The sequence below is a fragment of the Protopterus annectens genome, chromosome 3.part1 (assembly GCF_019279795.1).
Source record: "Protopterus annectens isolate FY-2018-M chromosome 3.part1, PAN1.0, whole genome shotgun sequence".
NCBI lineage: Eukaryota > Metazoa > Chordata > Ceratodontiformes > Protopteridae > Protopterus > Protopterus annectens.
The window spans coordinates 1562931102-1562953381 of record NC_056732.1 but is presented as its reverse complement, the minus strand read 5'-3'; the positions used below and the strand labels follow the sequence as shown (position 1 = coordinate 1562953381).

General features: G+C 43.8%; 1 protein-coding gene across 1 annotated transcript in view; it reads left to right on the top strand.

Moving 5' to 3' along the window:
- The window catches only part of LOC122797804 (SCO-spondin-like), a 4708783-nt gene that overhangs the window by 1842230 nt on the left and 2844273 nt on the right, over positions 1–22280 (top strand). Inside the window, exon 44 of the mRNA XM_044066325.1 lies at positions 9214–9341. Coding sequence (XP_043922260.1) covers positions 9214–9341 — 128 coding nt within the window. The remainder of the gene's footprint in view (positions 1–9213; positions 9342–22280) is intronic.

Below are 22280 nucleotides of genomic sequence, written 5' to 3'. Positions count from 1 at the left end.
ACCTTGACACTCCAGATCATCATTGTTGCTGTTTTACCACTAGACCGTTGAAACAGTTAAGAAGTGGCCAAGGTATTTTGAAGTAACGTCTCTCCTGCCATCAAACATGTTACACACAGGCATTCAATTTAAACCAAAGGAAGTGCAACTGTACATCTGTATTGATCTGTATGCTATTTATCTTTTGTGACTATTGGTATTTCTGCACCTATGATCCAGGTTCACTATGGAGCAAATACAGAAATAAGTGAAGGAGCACCATCCCTCAATCAAACACAGTACATCACATAATCAGACAAATAGAAGAATATGCAGACATATGTTAGGCTTTGTGGACACATAGTGCACGATGTAGCTATAATGTAAACAGCACCACCATGCTTTTCACCATAATATTCATTGATTTTAAACTCTTTGGGAACATTTTGGGTTAGAGTGCCGCTTTACTGTACCTTCTGGCAATAAAATTGTACCACTTACCCTTACATTGCCATGTAAATGCAGAGGGTATAGCATTGCCTCTGTGCTGTATGCTCTAACAGTAGTGTTACACTGTATCTCGAGTCTCTAATAAAGCATTTAAATGTTGGGTACTGTAAAAAGATTCTGCATACAGTGCTATACTGAATGACCTCATCATTATATTCAGCACCCCCTAAGTACCTGTGTACTGATCAAAGCCATTGGAGCATTGTGCAACCTAAGTGTAGTGTTACACTCTACACTAAATGCCCTCTGTGCTACTTCAATTTAAGACATATAGTGCTTCTCGGCTGTGCATCCTATTACTCACCATGTCACAATCCACAATGCCATGTTTCTAATCCCCTCAAACTGATTATACTGTGCTGCCCCGCTGTGCTTCCTAACAGTCCTGCAGCTGTGGGATTCCACGTCAGCAGTTGTTGCTCCAGTTCTGGAATGAGTGGCAGAATGTTCTGTGCTATACTTTATTCATTCAAGCCTCGTTCTTCCTGAACATCTCCTAAAAGACACATAGTTCTGTTTCAGTGTTGCATTTCTTAACACAAAATCTGAAATGTTATCTATACTGTAAACAGTACTCAGTGCAGACAACTTCTATGAAGTTAATTCTTATAAAGAATGGGAACATATAACAATATACATATTGTGAAATGGAGGAGCATGCACCAATGTACAAATTGTGAAAAGGGGGATCATGCAGCAATATACTGTGTGTGAAAATGGGGAACATGCAGCAATATACAGTGTGTGAAAACGGGGAACATGCAGCAGTATACAGTGTGTGAAAATGGGGAACATGCTGCAATATACAGTGTGTGAAAATGGGGAACGTGCAGCAATATATAGTGTGTGAAAACAGGGAACATGCAGCAATATACAGCATCTGAAATTTTATTTTTTCATTATTCATTTGTGAACTTGATAAGCCAATTTTTTTCTTTACAAGCACAACATGAGAGCAAGTATGTCTAAATGAAAGTATCCATGTGTAAACAAATGTAGGGCTGCAGGATGATTTTTTTTCCTAGTTATAGTCTTAGCCCACTGTTATACTTCCACATATAATATGCATTTACCAAGTTTGTGAAGAGGTGCAGTTTTTATAGCACATGGGGGTAACTTTACTTTGTGCAGTTTTGTCATTGCAGTGTTGAAATACAGTATAGTTTTATGTAACTATGGTGATGATAACAGTAGATGACTGTGCTGATTATTAAAATGGCAATTTGTTCTTATTACAAAACTAAATTAAAATTGGGCATCTCTCAGAGAATACACTACTGCTTTCAGGATAGTATGTGAGTGTGTATAATCAAGGTAGTTTATAATGCTATAGGTTCATAGGTTCATAGGTTTATACTAGGCTATCTGCCCTAAGGCATTTATAAGCCTAGCCCAAATTTTTGTGGCTTACGCCACCCCTTATATGAAAAAATACTGTGCCCATTAGTTTGTTGTGCCTCTGTCCAGCAGTGACACAGAGATGATTCCCGGGGTAAACCTACGATCTCCCATCCACAGGTCTAGATTTCTCTTGAACAGAGTCAGCGAGGTGCTCTGCCTCACATGGACCGGGATTTTATTCCACAGCATAGGGAGTCTCTGAGTGATAAATCTATCCCTCCAGCATGTCCTATTTATATCCGTGCTAAGGTTTAAGTTGCTTGCTCTAGTGGTTTTGGTGGATTTGGATTTTTTGAGGTGGAGCATGTCCATTAATTCCGGGTTGGACATGGCCTTGTATGTCAGGCACATGTCACCTCTGAGCAGACGGTATGCGACTGAATAGAGCTGGAGTTTCTTCAATCTGGCAGCATATGACAGATTTTGGAGTCCCTTTATCCTTTTGGTGAGGAACTTTTGGGGTCTCTCCAATTGCTGCAGATGTCTAGTGAGATACATCCCGAATGGGGCATTGTACTCGATCATTGGTCTGATAAGTGAAGAGTACAGGGGAACAATGACCTCACTAGATCTGGATGTGAATCCCTTCATGATCAGGTGGGCAATGTAGAAGGTCTTTCTAACCACTTTAGCAATGTGAGTGTCAAAAGAAAGGCCACTGTCAACCTGGGTCCCCAGGTCCCTGATAACCTCTTCTGTGCTTAGTGGATTGCCACCTATATGGTAGCTTGGGGTTACCTTGTTTTTCCCGAAGGGTATGACTATGCATTTTTTGGCGTTTAACTTCAGGCCATGGCTCTATAGTACCAGAATGATACATTTTGAGAATTCATAAACAACCCCATGCCAAATATATAGAATTAGTAGATGTACTGATAATGTATGTAATGTGGAAGCTGAAGAAATCTAATATGGCCTTTGCATTTTTTCAGGGATTTCTGCTCCTATTTTTTCCCCTGATAGCATTATGAATTGTAAGTTAATGCCTTTATTTGCTCTTTGTGACTACAGATTATTTTATGTTAAGTGAAAATGATAATAATAGGTACCAAATAGTCGGAGAATGAGTAATGGGTTAAGTTTTTTTCCATTAACTGTGGCAGGGCGATCCTTAATTGCTTTAATTATACATCTGAAGTTGTTTTCATCTGATCTTCAACCTGTGGGACCTATAGCTTTGAATTCTGATCCGGTATGGATCCGACTCAGCCGTATACTCCAGCACTGGATCAAAATCCAAGCTCCTTCCCTACCCATAATGCCCCGCTCCCCCTCCTCCTCTCAGATCTCATTTGCTTCTCATTTTGAACAGCATGGGTTCCAGTTGCTCCAAGCTCCTCATAGTTCTAAGTAGTTGTAAGTTCTTTTTTTTTTTTTTGAGTCTTTTCTTTTCTACTACTTCTACTCTGTTCCTACCCTTTTTTTCCCCTCTGTGTTGGCGTCAGTAAAACTGTAAAAAATAAACTCTCCTTTCTTTCTTTCTTTCTTCTCCCTTTGTGAGAGTAAGTGTGGGTGTGTTTGTATCTTGTTTTTCCTGTTTCCATGGCTAAGACTCCCAAGCCAGGATTCAGGAAGTGTGCAGAGTGTGGGCGTAAGCTTTCTCCTTCAGATGCCCACACTCTGTGTGTAGTCTGTCTGGGGGTGCCACACTTGGATTTCTCCTGTTCAATTTGCGTGGGCTTCAACCCCAGTGCCCTCATCGTCAGGAAGAATAAACTGATTCTGAAAGGCCTTCTCCCTCCACCAACTGAGGATTCTTCTTCCTCCTCCCCGGCTTCTGAGACTCAAACTCCTGCTGAGAAGGCCCATCATAAGGACAGGGATCATCTGAGAAAGAGATCCCCTGAGTGGCCATCTTCTGTTGAGCCACCCACTAAGTCTCGGCCTGAGCCAGGCCGGAGTTCTCCTCGGCTCCAGTCTCCTTGCTTTTTCCTGGAGCTGGAGACTTCACGGTCTAGGTCTCCTGTCTCAGCCTCCCCTCAGTGCTATTCTCTGCCATGTTGGTGGCTTCATGGGTCTAGTCCATTTACAGCCCGTCCGAAGCCGAGGTGGACAGGATCATGTTGAAGTTTCTTCGGGCCAAGATCTAACTAGAAGTCATGCCTGCTCCAACCCCCTCTAGGGCCGTGAGCACACAGTCTAGTTTCCTCCCGATTTGTCCTTCTCCATTCCAACTTTCGGCTTCAGAGTCTTGGGTCTGAGATTCCCGAGTGGTGAGGGGTCAGCATCGATGGTCCCTTGCACCTGGACTCCAGCCGTTACCTTTAGTGGTTCTGCTCTGATGTCGTAGCTTTTGTGTCAGCTTTGAGGGGCTGGCATCGACTGAGAGACTGTCAGAGTTGTCCCTTCCCCCTGGCGCTTTGGTGCCAGGAAGCTCGGCTCTGGCTGCCCCTTCATTACTGTGGGCAGTGATCAGGCTGTCTCCCATTTCAGCTCCAGCCACTCTGTTTCCTGGGGTCTGTTCTCCTTTGGTGTTCGTAGTGGTGGAGAGCATCCTCTAGGCTCCTTTAAGAGCCTTTACACTCTTTCCTCGGATTTCACCCTGGCTCCATCTTTTTCTGGGCTGGAGTCTTCTGTCCTCCCCCGTCAGGGACAGCCTGCTGCTTGCCTGCCTCAGGAGGTTCCTATTCAGGAATTTATCAAAGCTTCTAAGTCCTCCCCGGAGTCCCCCCCTCCCTGAGGAGGCTCCTCAGAAGCATAAGTGCAAAAGGAGGCACTTAGACTCCCCTCTGGAGTCTCTCACTGATGATACAGACATGGATGAAGGGGAGGGATCCCCCTGGTCATCCCGGGATGATGTCTCCTTTGGGGACATCATGGAAATCCTTTGTCAGCATGGTGGGTGGTCTACCCTGAAGCCCAACCCTGATGAATCTCTATTCCTTGAAGCATTTGCCACAGGACATTCTACTTCCTGGGTGTCCCCCCCCCCCATGGATCCTTTGGTGGATCTCATTTCTAGTAGGGTGTGGAAGGAACCAAACAAGATTGAGCCCATCCCCAAGTGCCTGAACAAGGGGCTCAGTGCCCCATTGGACAAGCCCCATTGGTCTAAGGGGTCCCCAGTCGATGACATGGTGGTTGCTGCAGTCAACAAGAAGGAGCTGGCTCAGGAGAGCTTCTCGGTCCATCCTCCGGACAGGGATTCTAGGCTGATGGATTGTTTTGGGAAGTGAACCTATGCTTCAGCCACCTCTGCTTTATGTGCGCTGAATTATTTGGCCCATGTTATCAGACTGCAGAGTGACCTTGTCAAGGAGGTTGCTATGTCTGCCCAAGGGTCCATGTTGGCAGAGGAGAAGAAGGTTTTCTCCTCCTGCATGGCCACTCTAACTGCTGTTTCTAACACGTCCATGAGGCTACTTTCTCATGCGACTGAAGGTGCCTGTAGGGCTGTTGAGATGAGCATAGCCATTAGGTGGCAAGCCTGGTTCTGGCTTTGTGATTTATTTTTGAGCCCTTCATGGCATCATTCATGAATGCTCCCTATGACGCTTCCACCTTACCTGGCAAAACTGTTCATGTCACGTTGACCCAGAGTGAGAAAGATGGGAAGACCTTGTCTGCTGTCAGGATCTATTTCTTTACTTCGCAAAGGTCCTTTTCGAAGAATCAGCATGGAGTCAAGAAGATGTAATTTCGGAAGTCTCAGGGTTTTCCCCAGGAAACTTAGGGTTCATCTTCCCCCAGGGGCAGAGGGAGATATGACAGATGCCTCCCTCATGGCAAAGGGGATCTGAAGATCCAGGGGTCTCGAGATTCGTGCTTGGATAGACCCTTTCAGCAATCCTGAGGGATTGCCAGACTGCTCATCTCTCGAGGCAGTCGGGGGTGTTGATCACTGCACCCAACAGCCTGGCCGTCCATCACAAATGATCGTTGGGTGCTGCAAATCATTTGCAGAGACTAGACTAACCCCATTCTTCATCCCCCCTCTCTGCAAAAACACATACCTGGTGTTCCATCTGGTCAGCGTGGGAGGTAGCCATAGAAATTGCCAGTTCTCACGAGTCATACAGCCTGTCCCACCAGACTAGTCTGGATCAGGGATTTATTACAGGTTCTTTTTGGTGCCAAAGAAAACTGGGGACTTAAGACCCATTGTGGATCTTTCTACCCTGAACCTGTCTGTTGCCAAGACAAAGTTTCGGATGGTCACCATTAAATCCATTCTGCCCTCCTTCCTGCAGATGAATGACTCAATGTGCTTCGTGGACCTTCAGGATGTGTACTATCACTTCAAAATGAACAGACACTCCCAATGGTTCCTTTGCTTCTGGCTAGTAGCCAATCATTTTCAGTTCAGAGTACTCCCCTTTGGACTCACCACCGCCTCCTGGATGTTTACCAAAGTGATGGCAGTAGTGGTGGCTTGCCTACAACTGCAGGGGTTTCAGGTCTTTCCCTACCTGGATGATTAACTTCTTTCCAATCACTCCAGGCATCGACTGATTCAGGCCAGGGATTGCCTTCTCCATCTAGCTCAATCCCTGGGTATCACGATAAACCTTGCCAAGTCACATCTTGGACCGGTTCAGGTATTGGACTTCATTCGGGCATGGTTGGATACTACACAGGGCAGGGTGTTTCTGCCCTCAGACAGGTTGTTATCACTTGTCAGCATGTACATTGCATTCTACAGACCCAGCTTCCACCAGCAGGTATGGTTCTTCAGGCACTGGGGTCCATAGCAGCCACAATCACCCTTCTCCCAACCTCATGCCTCCACATGAGGGTTCTCCAGTGGACCTTAGTGGTTCAATGGTCCCGTTTTGATCTCTCCATGTCGCATCGTATTTGGTTGTCTCAGTTTGCCGGGACTCTCTTCTATGGTGGCTTCAGTCCTCTGACCTTCTTCGGGGCTGCCCTTTTGTTCTTCCTTCCCCCATGATCACGGTGACCATGAACACCTCCCTGCTCGAATGGGGGGGGGGGCATTGCATGGGAAGGATGGTCCAAGGCACATGGCCTTCCCCGGAGACCAGTCTACATATCAATGTCTTGGAGATGAGGGAAGTGCTTTTGGCGTTGCAAGCTCTCCACATCTCCCTCCCTACTGGGACGATTGCCATCCAGATGGACAATATGTCCTTAGTCTGGTACATCAACAAACAGGGAGGAACCAGATCTTAACCCCTCTGTCATAAGGCCATGAGATTGTGGGAGTGGGCGATCTCTTCCAGCCATTTTTTGGTGGCAATGCACATTCCGCGCAACTCCAGCATTCTAGTGTAGATGCTCAATATATGTATTCTGATGCCCTATGAGTGGTCTCTGAATCCATCAGTAGCGGACAGGATCTTTCTAAGGTGTGGTCATCCTTGCTGCAATCTTTTCACCTCTCTTTCCAAAGCAAAGTGCAGCAAGTTTTTTGCTCTGATCCCCCATTCAGGGGAGTCACCCAGAGATTCTCTAGTCCATGCTTGGCCCTCCGGTCTACTGTATGCATATCCTTCTCTTCCTCTGATTCCCACGTTTATCCAGAAAGCACGATGGCTGGTGAGCTCAGGCATCCTCATTGCCCCTTTCTGGCCTTGTCAAATTTGGTTCCCCACTCTGTGGTCTCATCTAGTGTGCCCTTCCTGGACTCTGGATCTGTTTCCAGATCTGTTCACACACCCATCAGGAATTCCTCACCCAGATTTGGTCAGTCTGAAGATCACTGCTTGACTGCTCCAGTTTCCATGATACCCAGGACTCCTGGGCTGTCTTCTCCTGTGAAAAATATCCTGATTGCGGACCACAAGACTTCTACCAGGAAGATCTACTCTAGCAAATGGAAACGTTTTTTTTTTTTTTTTTTTAATCTGGGCTTCTCAGTATGACTTGGATCCTTTTACTGTACCATTCTGGATTTTTTAGCCCATATTTTTAATAATGGCACTATTTTTTCTATTGTCAAAGTTCAGTTGGCAGCTATCTCGAATTTCCATGTGGGTGAAAATTTGGCTTCCTTAACTTCATCAACGCTCTGTAAGGTCTTTTTGAAATGTACCTTTCATCTATGGCCTCCAGTTAAGGACCCCACACCTTCTTGGGATTTAATGTTTGTGTTACAGGCCTTGGTTTCTCCCCATTTGAACCAGCTGTCTCAGTTGACTTGCAATTGTTATCGTGGAAGACAGCCTTTTTGTGGCTGTTACATCAGCCAAGAGGGTTACTGAACTTCAGCTGTTATTTATTAAGCCCCTTTATTTGGTCTTTCGTAAAGACAGTGTCCCTTTGGACCAACCCATCCTTCTTTCTGAAGGTGGATTCTGAATCAAATATTAGCCAGGTTATTAATTTGCCAGCATTCTCCCCAAATTTCAAAAACAAGGGGGCAAGGGGGGGTACAAATTACACTTACTTGATGTACACAGGCAGCTGCATTTCTGTCTGCATAGAACCAAAGATTTGCAAAAATCAGATCATTTTGTTGTTTCATTCTCCAAGCCTCATTTGGGAAAGCCTGTTTCTAAAGTTACTGTTGCTCACTGGACTTCTGAGTATATTTCTTTGGCCTATTGGTCCAAAGGTTTGTCCCCACTGGGCCCTGTCTGGGCACATTCCACCAGATCAGTCTCTACTTCTGTGGCATTTTGGTCCAGGGTGCCTATTTATGATATTTCTTCTGCTGCTACCTGGTCTTCATTGCATACCTTTATTTCCTATTGCAAATTGGATCTCCTTTCCAGGAGCAGAGCATCCTTTGGCTCGGCTGTGCTCCGGACTATCCTTCCATGAGGACCTCCCAGGGTTATATCTGTAGCTAGGGACTCTGTTCCACAGGTTGAAGAGCAAATGAAAACAACAACTTCAGATAAACTACTTATGTACTTACCATAACGTTCCATCTGAGTTGTTGCTTTTCATTTGTCTTCAACCGTCCCTCCCTCCTTCCCCCTACCTTTTTTTTGGGCTGGGTAGTGGACTGGGCAGAAGCAACCATTGGCTTTCTTGGCTTAAGCTGATTCTGTGTCGCTGCCATTTTGTTCAGGAATAAAGTGGTTTATGCGGTAATCGGGTTGGTGCTGTTCTGCAACAACCTCGATCTGACAGGAGGAGAGAGACTGGGGCATTATGGGTAGGGGAGGAGCTTGGATTTTGAATCTGATGCTGGAGTATACAGCCAAGTTAGATCCTGTACAGATCTGAATTCCAAGGTACAGGTTCTACAGGTTGAAGACAAATGAAAAGCAACAACTCAGATGGAACGTATGGTAAGTACAGTACTAGTTTTTATAAAAAAGAGACTTTTAATACTAAACTCTGCAAAGAAGAAGAAGAATATTTTACCATCGCTATATACTAATTCAGTCTTGCTTTGCTTCTTTTATTCAGGTGTTGTTGTACAAGGAGCTGGCTCTTTTGACACATATGTCACATCTTTTCGTATCCAATTCAGTGGCAATGGAAAAACATGGTATAACTACCAGGAACTGACAAGTGATGGCAGGCCACTGCCTAAGGTAAGAAGTTTTACTGCAATTCTTTGTAATTTATTTTTTTATTTATTTATTTTCAGTTTGATTACCAGGGAAGTCCACTGGGCCAAGAAGTGCCCATTTTCAGTGGAGGCCCGAGGAGAAAAGCTCCATGTGCAATACAGTACAATAAAGGTTACAAAATACAAAAAAGGTTACATAATGATTGAGATGAAATACAAGAGTAAGATTCATACATTCAAAAAAAAAAATAGCAAGTGTAATATACATCATGAGACAATTTAAAAAAGCAAAACACATTTTTTTTTTTTTTTTTTTACTCTTAGGAAGTTCACAATATTTACAAGCTTGGAGTTTATTTAAAGTCAGCTAGTTCAGGTTCTTTAGAGAAATTAGAATAAGGTTAAGAGTATAGTAGAGCAGGAGGATGGAGAGCTTAGTGGGAAGAGTTATGTAGGGTGAAAGCAGGAGCATTTCCATTTGGAAGATAGGTGTAGAAAGAGTTGGTTTTTGAAGGATTCAATGTTAGGTATAGTCCTAAGAGAAGGAGGGAGAGAGTTCCATTTTTTACCTAGAGAGAAGGAGAGTAGAAGCTGGCCGGCGGGACGTTTGGGTTTGTGAATGGAGATTAGGTTTTGGTGTTCAGATCTCAGAGATCTGTTTGGGATGTAAGGGGGAAGAATGTTCTTTAAGGCTGGGCATTTATCAGGGGAGAATATTAATTTGTGAGCGCAGGTTAGTTGGAGATAGTCTAGGTGGTTAGGGAGTTCTAACCAATTCAGAGATTGAAGGCAGAGGCAGTGGTGAGTTGATGTTTTGGATTTAGTGGCACATTTGAAGATCTTATTATAGCAAGCTTCAAGTTTAGAGGTGTTGGAAGTGGACAGATTGGTTAGGAGAGGGGCTCCATATAGAAGAGAAGGTGGGAGGTAGGTGATTGCCAGGGTGTGCCTAGAGGAGTTGGAAAGAAATTAATTGTTCCTATATAGCATACCTAGCTTTTGGTGGGTTTTCTTTATGTTATGCTGAATGTGAAGATCGAATTTGAGGTGTTCGTCTAAGGTAATGCCAAGGAGTTTTGTAGAGGGGGACTACTTCTATCACAGTGTTTGATTGGCTTAGGACATTGAAAGTGTTTTTGTCAAAGGAGGAAACCTTGGAGGGGAGGAAAATTATTATTTTAGATTTATTGGAGTTGAGGGAAAGGTGGTTTTGGTGCATCCAGTTCTCTGTAGTGGAAAATGCTATTTGAGTTTTAGTCAGTAGTTCAGGAATGTTGGGGGCGGCACAGACCAAGGTAGAGTCATCAGCGTTTTGGATGACTGTAGTGTCAGGGATGACGGTGTGAAGGTTATTTATAAAGATGTTGAAAAGCATGGGTCCGAGGATGGATCCTTGAGGAACGCCAGTAGGTGTAGGCAAGAAGGAAGAGGAGGAGTTCTTCCATTTGACAGCTTGAGATCTGTCAGATAGGTAGCTGGAGAACCAGGATAGTGTATTAGGGGAGAGATTAAAGTTGGCAAGATGAAGGAGAAGGTGTGTATGGGAGATGGTGTCGAAGGCTTTAGAAAGATCTAGCAGTACTGTAGAATTTGAATTAGATGGAAATCTAGCAGTAATATAGAATTTGACTAGAGAACATATGGTGGTGAGGACATGCTGTAAGACTATGGGAAGATTATTCATATTTATGTGCAGTATAACTGTTTCCCAGGATAAAGTACTTTTTTGGTAGCCCATTTTCTCTAGTCTTGCCCTTAGTGAACACCATAAGTTACGACCTTTATTACATTCCCACATAACATGTAGAATATCTGCTGGTTGTTTCTTGCAGTGAGGACATTCAGGTGAGTATCTATTATTAAATTTGCAAATTTTTTGAGTGGGTAAAGTATGCATTATTGCAACTCCACTCACATGGGAAGGTTTTAGAAATGTAGCAATGAAATACATTGCCTCCCACAAGCTACTATATGTTACTAAGAAACGTAAATATTACCAAGAGTATTGGGAATATTTATTTATTTATTTTATTTTATTTGATTTTACATTTGTTGACTGGGCTAGTCTAACTATATATACGTCCATTTTCAGTAGAGGCCCGGGGAGAAAAGCTCCGATATATGCAATTATACATTAAATGCAATAGTATCATAACATACAATATATGCAATAGCAGGAAGTGACATTAAAATTGATTTAGATCAGACATGAAAAAGTGTACAGAGTCAGCAAGAGAAAAAAACTTAAGATAACATATAATATGAAAAAATAAAAAATAAACGAGATTAGTTATTTTACATCAGAGGTCTGGGTACAGGCATACATACTCATGTTTGCTTACAGATAAGTTGAAGGTGAGTACTTCTAGAGTAAATCACTCGTTTAATAGAGCTGAGAGGCAGGATCCTTTAATATTTAGGTAGTGTTTGGCATTTTTAGTTAAACCAAATAGACATCATAGGACAGAATAGAGAGGATGAGTGAAGGGAGCGGGAGATAGCGAAAGGGATGTTAGTCAGGGTTAGAGCAAGGGCATAGCCAGTGTGTTATGAGGTATTCCTTGAGATATTTTTTGAAGAGCAATGTAGAAGAAAGAGAAGAGAGCTCATTAGGAAGTTGGTTCCAGGCTTTTCCTATTGTGTTGGAGAATACAGAGTCTCCAGCCTTGTTATTACATTTAGTAGTGGAAACTAGTAGCTTATTAGCTGAGCGTAGTATTTCAAGATTCTTGTATGGGGTAATCAGACTAGAGAGGATTGGGGTATTCATAGGGTGATAGAGAATCTTTTGGGTGATAGTAAGTTGTTGATAATGAATTTGGTTCTGCAGTTCTAGCATCCCAGCTGTTTAAGGTTGTGACAGAGATGGCTTCTAAAAGGGGTACCTGTGGAGAATCTGGCAATGTTATTGTAGCTGGTTGCTAGTTTGCTCAGGTTGTTTTTAGATAGGTTGGTGTAAATGGCAGAGGCATAAAACAGGGTAGAGATAAGGTGGGTTTGGGCAAAGGTAGATGTTAAATTGTCTATCTCGCCTTCGTTCTTGCTGGTTGGGATCGGAGCTGATCCTCGGCTCCGACTCAGCCATCTTCAATAGCTCGAGAGCTGTTTACTGGCTCAAGGCTACCCCTTATCCCATGATGCCTAGCGATAGCTACCCAGATCTCGTTTGCTGCTTCAGCTGTGAGGTGTCGTTTTTCTGGCTCAGGCTCATATAAAGTTTTTTGTACAACTTTCTTACTCTCGAATTCAACACTTTTAGTGTTTTATTATTAACATTAGTCTTGTTTTGTGATAGTTAATGTTTAGTTGTAGTATCCCTTCTTTTTCTTGTAGAACTTGTTTAACTTAGAGAGTTCTCCCCTCCCCCTCCCCCCACTTCTTCTTGTCAGGTTAACCGTTTAAGTTAGAGGCTTTCCTACTACCTTTCTCTCATAGGCTAGCGTTTAAGTTAGAGGCTTTCCTATTTACATAAAAAAAAACAAACAAAAAAAAAAAACCTTTAGCTATAGTCTTATAGTAGAGTGTGTTTTTTGTGTAGACTGTGTATTGCTTCTGGTAGTTGTTGTTATAATTGTTGTTTTCCTTCTTTAAGGATGTCAAAGGAATCCAAGGTTTCTGGGTTCAAGAAGTGTGACTCATGCTGTCAGAAAATGTCTCTGACAGATGGGCACACTTCTTGCGTCTATTGTTTAGGCTCTGTGCACCTGCAGGACTCTTGTTCTATCTGCCACGCCTTTAGTCCAAGAGTCCTGCAGGAGCGTAAGAATAAGCTTATTCTTAGGGGTCTTTTAAAACCCCAGGATTCACCGGCCAAGAGCTCTCAGCCTGTGAAATCCCCTAAACCCACCAAGCCGTCGGCTCCAAGTTCGGAGTAATCTTCGGTTCAGATTTTACCTTCCACTTCAGTTCCGGCTGGCACCAACAAGACAATCTCCCCGTCGGCTCCATCAGAGACTTCGGAGCCTTTGCAGAGCCACAAGAGGCTGAGGTCCCCTTCACTAGAATTGGTGCACTCGGCTCCTCGGTCTCCTTTACTTCAGAGCGAGCGTAGTCACCGATCCTCTCACTCCTCTCGATCCTCTAGGCTGTCGGATCATGATGTGGAGAGAGTGGTCAGTAGGCTGCTAAAGGCGCAGGCACTTGCCAAGATGTTGTCCATCCCTCCTCAACAGGTGTCATCTCCGTCCACTTCTCTCGATGTTCCTCCTCCGACTCTAATGAGTTTGGAGCCGGAGTTCATTGGGGTTCGAGTAGTGTAACCGTCGGCTCCAATAACTCTATCTCCTTTGGTTCTGACGTTGGCTCCGATCCCCTCGGTGGTGCCGTCCGTCGAGGGATCTGGACGCCGGGGCTCCCTCATCGGCTCCGAGGGGGGTGAGTGGCATCGGACCCTTGTCCGACCCCGTTCTCCCTCTCAGAGCTTCTGCGCAGGTGAGCTCGGCTCCTACATCGGCCTCAGAGCCGTCTCCCTGGGTACGGAGAAAGATTCCTATTTCCTCGGAACCGGAGCTTTCTCTGCATTGTGGCAGGGATGCCTTCGATGTCATGAGGAGTGTGCTGGCCACTGAGTCAGCTCCACCATCAGCCCCACTGGCTCCATCCCCTGTAGTGCCTGTGCCAACCTCTGCTCCTCCTCCAGACCCCAAGTGTAGGGAACCGATGCTCCAGGACACCCCATTGGGTGTTTCTTCTTCTTCCGAGGCCTCCCCTGATCATTCAGAGGAGCCCCCTTGTAAGAAGAAGTGCAAGAAGAAGCACATTGACTCCCCCAAGTCTGTCACTTCTGATACAGACTTAGATGATTCGGAAGGGTCCCTGAGATCCCCCTCTGAAGATGTTTCCTTCTCGGACATCCTAGAAATGCTTAAGCAGAGGGGGAACTGGAATCCCCTAGCCCCTACCGAGGATGAGTCTGTATTTCTGGATGCTTTCGGTTCCCAACCTTCCACCGCCTGGATTTCTCCGCCTTTCTATCCAGTCATGGCAGTGGTGGCTCGAAAGGCTGGGTCAGCTCTGGATACAGTGGAACCAACTCTGAGGAGACCTGGTAAATTCATCACAGCACCCCAGGATAAGCAATTCCATACTAAAGGTGTTCCTGTTGATGCCATTGTGGTAACAGCAGCCACCAAAAAAGAGTTAGCGGAGTCCTCTTCGTCTGTCCATCCACCTAACAAGGAGTCTAGGACGATGGACAGATAGGGAAAGCGAATGTTCGCTTCAGCGACCTTCTCTATGTAGTCACTGAACTACTTATGTCATTTTACCTGGCTTCAGAGGGATCTCCTTAAAGAGCTCGGAGATACCCTTCAAGATCCATCAGCTGAGGGAGCTCAAGCTAAAGTAGCTTCCCAGCTGGCGACACTTAATTCTGTAGTTAACTCCTCCATGAGGCTCATTTCCTATGCAGCCGATGGTGCGAGTAGAGCCGCAGGTACAGGTGTGGCCCTTAGGAGGCATGCATGGATGCGGCTGTGTAACTTTGCAGAACCCTTTCGAGCGTCCTTCACCAACACCCCCTTTGATGGTTCCTTTCTTTTTGGACCACAGGTGGAAGACACTTTGACTAGGTGTGAGCAAGAAGGCAAGACTCTCTCTGCCGTGGGAGTCCGTTTTTCCACTCCCTCTAGACCTTACCCCAAAGGTGAGACGAGTGGCAAGATGTGGTTCCGAAAATCCCAGGGAGCCTTGCCTGACATACGTAGTGATTTTTCCTCCAGAGGCAGAGGAGGAAAGAATAATAACAGACACCTCCCTGGTGGCAGAGGGGGTCCACAGAACAAGGGTAACAGAGAATCTTTCTCTGATAAGCCCTTTCAGCATCCCTGAAGGGTTGCCCGGCTGTTCACCTCTGGAGGCAGTCGGGGGAAGACTTTCACTGTACCCAAAAGCCTGGCAAAATTTAACGCAAGACAGATGGGTGCGGTCCATTATATCCAGAGGTTTCAAAATTCCCTTCCATCAACCCCCCCTTACCGTCAAAGAAATCCCTTCCAGATGTTCCACCCAATCTGAAGGACCAAGCAGTAATAGAAGTTTCAAAACTGCTAGAAAAAAAGAGTCATCCAGGAAGTCCCGGCAGACCAGCACGGATCTGGAACTTACTCAAGGTTCTTTTTGGTACCAAAAAAGACAGGGGACTGGAGACCAATTCTGGATCTCAGCAGACTAAACAGGTCTGTACAAAGAACAAAGTTTCGGATGGTCACGCTACAGTCCATTCTACCCTTTCTGGGTCAGGACAATTGGATGTGCTCGATAGATCTTCAGGATGCGTACTACCATATCAAGATGAACAGGTGCTCCAGGAGATTTCTTCGCTTCCGGCTGGAAGCCAGTCATTATTCGTTCAGAGCTCTGCCCTTTGGTCTCACCACAGCCCCCAGGGTGTTCACCAAATGTATGGCAGTGGTCACGGCTCACCTGAGACGTCGAGGATTCCAGGTGTTTCCATATCTAGATGACTGGCTCCTCACTGCTACTACCAGGCATCAACTCCTACAAGCCAGGGACTACACAATCACAATCTGCTCCCAGCTAGGCATTACAATAAACTTAGAAAAATCTGCCTTGTTGCCCTGTCAATCTATCACTTACATAGGAGCATACTTAGACACAAGGAACATGTTTGCAAGGCTACCGCTAGAAAGGGTGTCTACAATTCGTCAGCAAGTACAGATTTTAATGCAGAGCAAAAGGATCCAAGTCAGGTTCATCCTTCAAACTCTGGGTTCCATGGCAGCAGCCATTCTTCTAATCCCACTGGCCTGCTTTCATATGAGGATCCTTCAGTGGCTTCTGTTCACACAGTGGTCTTTCCAAGAGCTGCCCATGTCTCACATGATCCTGATTACAGAAGCATGCAAAAGGCACCTTTCATGGTGGATGGTCTCCCCACTAGTGACTCAGGGCAGACCCTTCATTCAGCCCCCTCCGGTAGCCACAGTGACCACAGACGCCTCCCTGATAGGATGGGGCGGGGCATTATCTGGGCAGGACAGTCCAAGGCACTTGGCAACCTCACGAGTACCATCTGCACATAAACGTCCTAGAAATGAGAGCCGTGCTCCTAGCGTTGCAAGCCCTTCAGGACTCTCTTCCTTCTGGGACCATTGCAATTCAAACAGATAATATGTCAGTGGTGTGGTGCATCAACAAGCAGGGCAGAACCAGATGCTACCCCCTGTGTCGAGAAGCACTCAGACTGTGGCAGTGGGCGATTTCCTTCCAACATTTTCTGATTGCGACGTACATCCCTGGGAGGTCCACCGTCATAGCAGACAGGCTCAGCAGAGCTATCCTCATGCCTCATGAGTGGTCTCTGAATCAGGAAGTTGCGGATCTTATCTTCCGCAAATGGGGACAGCCTTGCTGCGATCTTTTTGCCACCCCCTTCAACAGCAAATGCAGCAACTACTTCTCCCTTCTTCTGCTTCCAGGTCACACACCCAGAGACGCTCTAGTCCACGATTGGCCTCAGGGACTTCTTTATGCCTTTCCTCTGTTTCCCCTGATTCCAAAACTCATACAGAAAGCAATATCGTTGGGTTGCAAAATGATCCTCATTGCCCCCTACTGGCCTCGACAGATATGGTTCCCGTTCCTGCACCATTACCTTCTCGATCAGCCCTGGACTCTGGATCTGATTCCAGATCTACTGATTCATCAGTCAGGCAGGTTGCATCAATCCCTCCAAACTCTCCAGCTCACAGCTTGGTTGCTCCACTTCCAACCTTAGCCAGGCTTCCCAGCATTTCCCTGGCTGTACGTGAGATTATTGTCTCCTCTCACAAGTCCACAACCAGGAAAACTTATGCTAGTAAATGGAAACGTTTTTCTTGTTGGGCAGAGGCTAGGAACATAGATCCCTTTTCAGCCCCAGTCCACGAAATTCTGGAATTCCTAGCACAACTTTTTCATTCCGGGTCTGCTTCTGCTACGATCAGGGATCAATTAGAAGCCATTTCTAACTTTCATGTTGGATTGTCAAATTCTAACATTATGTCTCATAAGTTCTGTAAAGCTTTTTTGAGAGGGACAACTCTCCTTAGGCCTCCAGTGAGAGATCCCCCTCCTCCTTGGGACCTTAATTTGGTCCTAACTTCCTTAATTCTGCCCCCTTTTGACCCAGCAGCATCCTGCTGCATTAAGTTTTTAACTTGGAAGACACTCTTTCTGGTAGCTATTACTTCAGCCAGACATGTCTCCGAACTTCAGGCGCTATGTGTTCGTCCTCCATACTTGGTTTTTCATAAGGACAGGGTTGCTCTGAGGACTAATCCTTCTTTTCTTCCTCAAGTCTGCTCAGAAAATAACGTAAACCAATCTATAGACCTTCCTGTGTTTTTCCCTAATCACACCAACAAGGCAGAGTACAAATTACACCAATTGGACATTCATAGACAATTGTGTTTTTACCTGCACAAAACTAAGGAAATAAGGAAGTCGGACCAACTATTCCTTTCTTATGCCTTAGGCAAACAAGGTCTCCCAGTTTCCAAGGTGACCTTATCTCGATGGTTGTCTCATACTATTACTTTCATTTATCAGTTAAAGAACAAAGCGTTACCTATCAAACCGAAAGGTCATTCTACTAGGGCCTTGGCCACCTCTGTAGCCTTCCAGTCTAGGTTGCCAATGGATTCTATCTGTGCAGCTGCTACGTGGGCAAATCCTCATACCTTTATTTCTCATTACAAGCTGGATATGGTCTCCAGGAGCAGAGCTGACTTTGGTTCCACTGTTCTGAAGAGTCTGTTCCAATGAGCCACCCAGGATATTAGGTGCTAGGGACGCTGTCCCAACCAGCAAGAACGAAGGCGAGATAGACAACAACATAAAGAAGTTATGTATCTACCATAACGTTACATGTTAGTTGTCTTCATCTCGCCTTCTTTCTTGCGTCCCACCCTCCGTCCCCCTGTCCTATTGGACCAAGAGGTGTTCTTGTTTCACTGGCTGAGTGTTCTCTGGTTTGTTTCCTCTACTGACTTAGAGAATATGGCAGGTATAGTCAACCTATTTGTTTTGGACTGGCTTTTCTCTTGCTATGTCTGGAGTTAGCTATTTCAAACGAGATCTGGGTAGCTATCATTAGGCATCATGGGATAAGGGGTAGCCTCAAGCCAGTAAACAGCTCTCGAGCTATTGAAGATGGCCGAGTCGGAGCCGAGGATCGGTTCCAATCCCAACCAGCAAGAAAGAAGGCGAGATGAAGACACCTAACATGGAACGTTTTGGTAGGTACATAACTTCTTTTTCTGGCCAATGGTGTGAGGAAGGTTTTGATTCTATAAAGGGAGCCTAGTTTTCTGTTTACTGACTTTATAGTAGTATTAATATGATCATCATAGTTAAGGTGGTGGTCTATTGTGATGCCTAAGAATCGAGTTGTAGTGTCTGGGGATATGGTAGTTCCATTGTTAGAGGTTACTGTAAAATGACATTGTGGAGACTTTTGGGTAGGGATGAAGAGCAACAATTTTGTTTTTTGGGGGGTTCAGGAGGAGGCACTGTTGTATAAACCAACTTTCAACGTATACTTATTAAATTCCTAATTAAATACTTATTAGATTTCATTCTCAAGAGGTAAAAATATTAAATCTAAAAGTGAAATATGCAATATATGTAAGACAGTCAATAAGGATATACTTAGAACCTTTTTCGCATTGTCATTTTATAAATATTTGTGTAGATAAGTTGATTAAAAAACCACATACCCTATATAAAGAGGTTTTAGTTTGACTTTCCCTAGTATATGTAATAAACAACTAATGGTACTGTTTTAGTCTTATTATCATTGCAGAATATGTACTTAGTACAAAAACTGGATTTTTGAAGTGACTTCTTTGTATATATTGTATATAGAATGTTATGTTTTGTATGTTGTGTTTATCTTATTGTATAATGTCGTATATGTTGTAACGTAAAAAACTGCAATAAAGAAATTTTTGAAAAAAAGAAGTTTTACTGCAGTCTCAAATTTCTTATTCAGATAGTGAACCTTTTGCATAGATTTTCTTCACAGTAAATAAATATCTTACATGGGTGCCAGTTACATGTTTGGGAACCATAACTGCAAACGTCAGATCTGTGAGAGTATAAGTGTGTTTTCAGGGATACAAAGTCCAAAATTGCTGTATCTTGGGGCATTCTCTTTTCTCCAAAGTACAGTGATTTCAGAGTTAGTACATATGTGTGTATGTGTGTGTGTTTGTGTATATACACACACACACACATATATATATATATATATATGTATATATATATATATATATATATATATATATATATATATATATATATATATATATAAAATCTTGTGAATGGAGATTGCCGTACAGTGCAGAATGGGAACTTTACCATTTTCTTCACTGTTGTGCAATATCAGAATTGGTATATTTAAGTAGCAGGGGTTGTGGGGGTGCAGGGGGGCTTGGTCCCCCTGCAAAAACGTGAAATAAGAAGTTTTCACATTTTAGATTTTTTTTCTTAGGTTCGATATTTCAGAACTTCGATCCCTTGGTCTTCGATGATCAGAGGTTCGATGTTCTAAAATTTTGATCCTTTGAAACAGACATATATATATATATATATATATATATATATATATATATATATATATATATATATATATATATATATACAAACACACACACACATATATATATATATATAATATATATATATATATATATATATATATATATATATATATATATATATATGAAAATACATATATATATATATATATATATATATATATATATATATATATATATGCATACATATATATATATATATATATATATATATAGATATATATATAGATATATATATATATATGCATACATACATACATATATATATATATATATCTATATACAAACACACACACACACACACACACATATATATTGTATGTAGTGGCTGTGTGGGGATCTACTCCTCCATATCATGGGGCACAGTGGAGACTGTCTACTACAAAAAATTATTTTTAGGTGTAACATTGAGTAATGAACTTTGCTGTTGCAGTCTGAAGATTCACAGTTTTCAGAGTTTCAAGTTTCACATTGAAGTGTCTCAAAATTCTAACAGGAGGCCATACACAAATACATAAATATATAAACACTACAAGAAAAAAAAAACAGCCAGTCTGCACTGTGTGATACCTTAAACCTCCTGTAATGGAGGCCCAAGATATATATGCAACTAACCCCTTTAGCACATCAGGCATTTCAGATGTACAGCTGAATAGGTTCATAGGCAGGTGCTAGGCTATGGGCCCAAGGGCCTACATAAGCCTAGCCAACAAGGTTCCCTGGCTTACGCCACCCAAGAAAGTTATCTTCCTGTGCCACTGTCAAGCAGAGACACAGAAGTGATCGCCGGGGTGTATTTCCTGTTTCCCATCCACTCGTCAAGATTTTTATTGAAGAGTGCTAATGAAGAACTTTGCAGCGTGTAGCTCGGAGGGATTGGGATTTCTTTAGGTGTAGCATGTCCAACAGCTCTGGGTTTGACATAGCTTTATATGTTAGCCAGAGATGAACTCGGAATAGGCGATATGCTAAGGAGTAAAGCTGGATTTTTTTGAGACGGTCAGTGTAGGGTATTTGTTTGAGGCCAGTAATCCTCTTTGTGAGTTACTTCTGTGGTCTTTCCAGCTGCTACAGGTGTCTTGTGAGGTACATTCCAAAAGCGGCATTGTACTGTATAATGGGTCTAATAAGTGTCAAGTAGAGGGGAACAATGACCTCTTTTTTCATGGATGAGAACTCTTTTCTGATGAGGTGTGCCATGTAGAAGGACTTCCTGACTACTGTGGCAATGTGACTATCAAAGGAGAGACCACTGTCCACCTAGGTCTCAAGGTCTCTTATCACACATTCAGTGTTAAGTAGATTGCTGCCTATGTGGTAGTTCATGGGTACAGAGTTTTTACCAAAGGGGATGACACTGCACTTTTTGGCATCTGACACCAGGCATCTGTCTCAGCGAGGCCCTTTTGTAGGATGTCCACATCATTTGGGGACTTGACTATGGCTCTTAGTTTGCAGTCATCTGCGAACTTCATTAGCCAGAGGCCTTCTGTGTTAGCCTGTACTTCAGAGAAGTAGATACCAAACAAGAGAGGTCCCAGGACTGAACCCTGTGGTACTCCACTTGTCACTGGTTTGAGGTCAGATTTGGAATCTGCAACTTTTACAGTGTGGGTTCTGTCAGTGAGCCATTTGGCAACCCATCTTGTGATGTAGGGATTTATACCTAGTTTAGTGGGTTTAGCTTTAATTCCAGAATGGGGGATGGTGTCGAAAGCCTTGGCGAGGTCAAGATAAGCTGTGTGAACCACCTTACCCTCATCTATGACTTTGGTGACTGCCTCAAAGAAGTCGATCAGGTTCAGGAAGCATGATCTGCCTTTCACAAACCCGAACTGGGTGGGATCCAGAGTTTGGAGGTTACCAATGTCTTTGTTTATGAGTTCCATGATGATATGTTCCATGGTCATGATACGTTCAACTGGCCAACACTCCCACCAGAGGTGACAACATATTGGACCTGATCATCACCAACATGAGCGACCGGTGCTCCACACCGGAGGTCAACCGCTCACTGGTTAGATCTGACCATAAACAAATCACTTTGGATATCCATATTCCACCCCCACCCCCGGACAAGGAAACCACCGTGAAAAACTTTTCAAAAGCAAACTTCACGTTACTTAAGACCGAGGTGGAAAGTTTCAAAGCCCCCATGCTAAAGGATAACATTGTCCAAGCTGCAAAATCCTTTACTAATGCAGTCTACGGGCACCTACAAGAATGCATGGATCGTGCTATCCCAAGCAAAACCAAGACTCACTCCTCCAAGAAAAGGAAACCAGTCAGGTGGACTCCTGCCATAAACAAGCTATACAATAGAAGGAGGAAACTAGTACAGAAAAGAGTAAAATCCCAAG